At 47.1% G+C, this 5897-nt stretch overlaps 1 protein-coding gene across 2 annotated transcripts; it reads left to right on the forward strand.

Annotated features, from left to right (window-relative positions):
• The first annotated feature begins 463 nt into the window (after positions 1-463).
• C7H11orf42 (chromosome 7 C11orf42 homolog) lies at positions 464-5804 on the forward strand. 2 transcript variants are annotated; one of them, XM_005612113.4, is made up of 3 exons: positions 464-677; positions 4394-5189; positions 5548-5804. In XM_005612113.4, the coding sequence occupies exons 1-3, from the start codon at positions 606-608 to the stop codon at positions 5763-5765; spliced, it is 1086 nt and encodes a 361-aa protein (XP_005612170.1). In that variant the 5' UTR covers positions 464-605; the 3' UTR covers positions 5766-5804. The 2 variants fall into 2 exon arrangements, with proteins under 2 accessions (XP_005612170.1, XP_001504632.1); XM_001504582.6 differs by having other exon boundaries at positions 5450-5670.
• Positions 5805-5897: the final 93 nt, after the last annotated feature.

Below are 5897 nucleotides of genomic sequence, written 5' to 3' on the forward strand. Positions count from 1 at the left end.
TGCCTCAGGAGCTTTTAGAAATTCTGATGCCCAGGCATACTACAGACCAACTGAATCAGAATCTCTGGAAGTAGGATCCAGGCATCAGTAATTTTTGAAGATCCCAGGTAAACCCAAAGTACATCCAAGGTGGAGAACCACCACTTTTTCTTGGTTTAAGTCCTGATCTATACTTCTCCCATGTCCTTCAGGACTCTGATCCAACCTCACAAAGGACTTATCTACAGGTGACAAACAGCAGAGCAAATTGCTTCCAGGAGGCTGCTGAAGGGAGGAGAGGCCTGATCCTGTTTCCTTACAAGAACTCAGACCAAGAACTACACACACACACACATATATATACAAACATACCCTAACAGATACCTGCATTTTCCCCCCCTAAATCAGAATGGATAGGTCACTCAAGAGTATGAACTCAGGCTATGGGTATAGTGAGGCTAGGAAAGTGACTGCCCTCTCCCTGCCCAAGGCCCCATCACCCAGCAGGAGCTTTATGACCTCATGCTATAGTAGGTCAGCGCCTAAGGCCTGGGTCCTCCCCTTCCTGGGCAGCTTGGGGTTCCTCCAGCAGCCACTGCCCTGCCTAACGCCTCCCACACCCCACCATGTTGGTTGGTACCCCCCACCTGCTGACACTGGATGAAGCTGATGCCACCTGGACCCTCATCAAGGATAAGGTAGGTAAAGTAAGAAGGTTAAACAGGAAGTAACAAAGTGTAACCTAGATGGGTCTGAGCAGCTTATCAGTAGGATGGAGTGGAAAGCCTGAAGACAATAATAACTAACATTTACTCAGTGCTTGTTTATGTACCAGGCACTGCACTAAGTGCTTTGCACAAACTGTCCAATTTAATCACAAGTGCAAAAACAGAAAGGTTCCTTGAAAGGCAACATATAAGGACTTACGAGAGCAGAGAGAAGTGCTAAAGTCAGGGGTAGGACTTAGGTCAGGAAGGCTTCCTGGAGAGAGTGACATTCTAGCGAGGCAAGTAGGAGTTATTCACACAGAGGGAAGAGGAATACCTAGCACATAAACAGTGCTTAATAAACACCTAAATGAGTTAATGAGCAGGTGGGTGGGTGAGTGAACAGCATACTAATTAAAGGTAAAGAATATGCAAAAGTCAGGAGAGGAAAAAGAAAAATATGTATTTGTGAACTACAAATAGTCTTCTAGGGCAGGGTTCAAAGTAGTAGTGGTGAAAATGAGGTCAAAGAGGTATAGGGACTGATCATGAAAGGCCTTTTAAGCTTTCTAAAGCTTCAACTTCCACAGAATGAGAAATTTCCGTTTTTAGCCAAATATGTAGATTTCAAGGACCAGGCAGATGTCAGCTTTATCTGAGTTGCTGGTATCTGACAAATCCCACCAAATCTAGATGGCCAAAAATTTCTGAAGTTAGAGAATTCAGGGATCTGAAGGAGAGTGAATTTAAAGCACTTACAGAAGAAGGCAGCCCACCAAGTTTAAAAGAACCATCCTGAAGTAGCGCCTACCAAACTCAAAGCAGCCTTAACGGCACATAGCTCCCATTCAAAACGAAGCGGCTGCTCACCACAAGTCAGCTTCCCAGGGAAGCAAAGACAGAAGAGCTAAGGTTGTCCCAACAATTAGAATAACTAGTTTCAGCATGTAAAAGGCTGGTCCTGTACTAGACCAATCAGAATTAGAGTGAAAGTAAATGGGATCTTCAACTATTAGAAAGCTACACTATCTCTGAGGATCAGAAAAACACCCTATGCTATTTAAATGGAAAATTGTCAGGAAAATCAGCGGAGAGACACACACAAGCTAAATCACTGGCAGTATGTGGCAAATTCAAGGAGTAGGACACCTTTGAGTGACCTGTTTTCCTCTCTCCAGAACTGCTGACAGTTTATTGGGCACTTTGTAGAACATTTGGCTAAATAGAATGTAGCTCAAGAGCTCCCTATTCAGAATTCAAACCAGCCAAGGTAGATCCAAGAAGTTCCACCATCACCTTTCTGGGCTGCCCCTGGGATAGCTAAATTTGCAGGCCTCTAAATTTCACAGAACTTCCACCGGGAAGTAAAAGTGCAGTGGGAACAGGTAGTGGTCTCAAACAGCAACTCTACCAAAAACATAGTCACCCTAGCATAGAACTGAGTACCTTATTTTTCCTATTTTAGGATAATCACTAGGGCCCTCAAGGGTAAGGAAGAGGACGTAATAAACCTCCATGGTAAATTCATATCAATATTCTGGGAAAGACTCTCCAGCTAAATCAGGAATTCACCTTTTAGCAGAAACTTGGACGATAAGAACCAGCTATTTTAAATGTCACACTCCTGTTAGAGGGACCTCTCCTGGAGATACTCCCATTTGTCTTATTTGTATAGGATCCTAGGCACCAAAGGAACAGCTACAGTAGGATTCTGAAGTTATGCTTGGTGACTATGCTTTCATTGTCATGGGGCAGAGCATTCTTTAAAAATAAAAGCCAACCCACCGGTGCTCTGCTCTCACCCCTGGAAACCCAATTGGCCCTTCTTAGAACTCTGTTCCTCAGCCTGATGCCCCACTCAAATGTAAGTGTTCCAAGTCTGAAGGAAGCAAAGGAGAAAGAATGATGGGAAATTCTTCCACACAGATCAAGAAAGAGCACCAGTTATTTCCCTGGCTGAGTGACAAAAGAGAGTAATCTTCAAGCTACCTCCACTTATCCAAAGTGCAGACATAACTCCATCAGTTAGCTACCCTCCTCTTATGGCAGGGGGCAGCACTTCCAAAATAGCTTTACGTAGCAAAAAGCAGATCAGCCTTAAGGCACCACTGGTGAATTCTACCAGAAGGCCAGCAAAGTGAGCAATGCCATCAGTAGGTGCACAGACATGTGGGACTAGGGGGTTGGGGGAGAGCAGAGTACACAGCATTTTAAGAATAGGGCTCTTAACGTGAATGGGGCCCAAAGAGGGAATTTTGTGTGCTACTTAGCAGAATGCAGAGCCAGAAGTCTCAGCCAACAATATCTTGGATGAGTCAGGATCAGGTCTAAGTGGAATTACTAGAGAGGATCTTACAGGGTTTCCCAGCTGATCATGAAATTAAACTTTGCGGAACTAGGTTACCAAGCCCAAAAAGGCCAAGACACAAGAAGGACAAAACCAAGAGGAACTGGAATCCCTAAAAGCATATTGGAACTAGCTTTACAGAGATGCGGCCTCAAGTCCCTTAAGGAACTATCCCCTGAAATTAGGGCTGAAGGTGTATACTAAGGCGTTATAGACAGTGTAAGAAGGGACATTTCAAACCTATTTCTGTGTGCCCAATCTTGGTTAATGACATCACCCATCTAACCAATCACCTAAGAATAATCCTTGGAGATTCCTTTTCCCACACCCCTTAAGTGACCAAGTTCTACTAATTCTATAACCTAAATATCTTCCCCCATTATTTTAGTTCAGAGCCTCACCATGTCTTGCCTGGAGTATTACAATACTCTTAACTGATTTTTCTCTTTCTCCTTATCTTATGCCTTCCTACTCAAAATTAGCTTTCTAAAATGTCTATCAGATCCTGCCCCTCCTAACCAGAGTTGTTCAAATGGCTTCCTGTTGTCCTCAAGATAAAATTCCCATAACTTAACATATATACAAGGCCTTTCATAGTCAAGTTCCTATGTGCCTGTTCCTCTTCACACCCTACATTTGAGAAACACAAAATTACGTGTTCATGAATATGCCCCTCTTAGTTTGTAAAGTTCAGGTTTTTCAGTGGCTGTTCCCTCTGCCTGGACCGACCATTCTCCTACCTGGTTAATTCCTTGAAACCTCAAGTATTACCACCTAGAAACCTTCTTAGATCCTCTTCTATCAAAGACAAAGGCTGTTAAATCACTTCTCATCTCCTCCACAGCTTGCTTTCTATTATTTTACTTGGCTGACTACTGTTTACGTTTTTGTCTCCTCCATTAGACTGAGCTACATAAGGAAAAAGATAAAGGTTCACTCCTTCATGTATTCCCAGTATCTAGCAGACTCTGGGACATAGTAAACATTCAAGATTTTGCTACAGGAGAGAACTGGAAGATAAGTATTAAGTACAGTCATGCGCCACATAATGATATTTCAGTCAACGACAGACTGCATATGTGATGGTGGTCCCATAAGGACTAGTACCATATAGCCTAGATGTGCAGTAGGCTATACCATCTAGGTTTGCGTAAGTATACTCTATGATGTTCACACAACAAAGCTGCCTAATGATGCATTTTGCAGAGTGTATTTCTGTTGTTAAGCGACGCATGACTGTGTAACAGTCTGAGCACATTGTGGAGATGTAATCAAACAGTGGGAGGGTCAATCTAGAGCAGGCTACCAGGTAACTCCTGACCCTAACTCAGTCTCTGACCTATAAATTGGCTACCTGCAGGTTATCGAAGAACGCTTTGGGTCCAATGTAGTGGCAGTACCTTTCCTGTCGGATGCAGCCTGCTATGACCTATTGGGTGTGCTAGTGAAGCAGTCCCGCCCAGCCCACTCCCGCCTGGCTTTGCCAGGTCGGCAGGGACGGCGGGCACTACAACCAGTGGGGCCTCTACCAAATCTCCTGGAGCAGGCAGGGTCTGAGGGTGCCTTTGCCCACTGCACTCGGGAATACTCACCAAACGGTCGAGCAGAGATAGCCTATGAAGAAATGCGACTGTTGGATGGGCAGCCCTGCCGGATCCGCCTACATATGGGCGGCCTGCGCAAGAGGGTGGCCTTCCTGCTGCTGCCACCAGGGCAGGTGAGCCTACAGCAGACTCTTCCCTGGCTCCGAAGCACCCACAGCATCTATGTCATCTACCAGGTCTTCTGCTGTTCCTGGCTGCAGCTAGGGGTGTTGCCTACAGCCCATGAGACCCAGCTACTCCGGTTACAACGGTCACTGCCTGTTGCCTTCTCCTGCCTCAAGTTTTCACTGAAGCCCAAGGGGGTGCTAGGACCACAAAAGCCCCTGACCAAAGACCCACTGCCCCATGGGGCCAAATGGGTCAGACCCAACCTCAGCATCATGCCATCTCTGGCCCCATCAGCCCCTACCGATACCCTCGAAGCTGCTGATGTGCCTCTACCTGTCCCAGCCCCACCTACACCACCTCCCCAGGAAGGGCCAGAGGGCAGACCCACCAGATTCTCCTACAAGGGCCGAAACCCATTCCGAAGGGGACCCCAGATGCTGTCAGGTACTGCTAGGAGAAATGAAGATGACAGGGATGGAACAAGGTGGAGGGAAAGAGCATGGGGAGTATAGCCCAGGAATGCGGGCTATGTGGGGCACCCATAACTCCACACTGGACCCTGGTGAGGAGGATGGAGTTAGCCAGGGGAGGATGAGATGGTCCTGGTGAGGGGGTGGGCAGAGCGTAGAGCACCAGAGGGAGGGACTAGGGAGGCAGAAAGCCCAGGGCATGAGTCAAGCTGTGACTATCCCCAACCCTGGCAGAGAACTGGCTCTTCAGCCCCCGCAGCCCTCCACCAGGAGTCCAGGGTGGGGGCCCCGGGGACCCCGACCGGCACTCCATGTCCCTGCCCCTGCTGCAGGGTCTGTCCTCGGAGTTCGACAGCGACGACTGAAGCTGAAGCGAGAGATGCAGGGGGTGAGACCCCTAAGATCTGGCATAGGGATACTGGTCCCCAATAAACATGAGCTGCTGTTCCCCCAAACTATCCTGGGCCCATGCTGCTTCTTCCTTCTGGGGTCTGGAGTGTCCCTACTTTTTTCCCTAGGCTTCACGTCTCCTCACTCTCTAAGGGGATAAGAAGCACCTTGAAACCTTTGCATCAATGTCTTCACCAGAGAGAAAATACCCCGACCACCTCCCCATCTACATACAACCTTCTTGGGGCCCCAGTCCCATAAAAAAGGGTGGGAAAGAAGAATGAGCACAGAA

Source organism: Equus caballus, chromosome 7 (genome assembly GCF_041296265.1).
Source record: "Equus caballus isolate H_3958 breed thoroughbred chromosome 7, TB-T2T, whole genome shotgun sequence".
In the NCBI taxonomy this organism is placed as follows: Eukaryota; Metazoa; Chordata; class Mammalia; order Perissodactyla; family Equidae; genus Equus; species Equus caballus.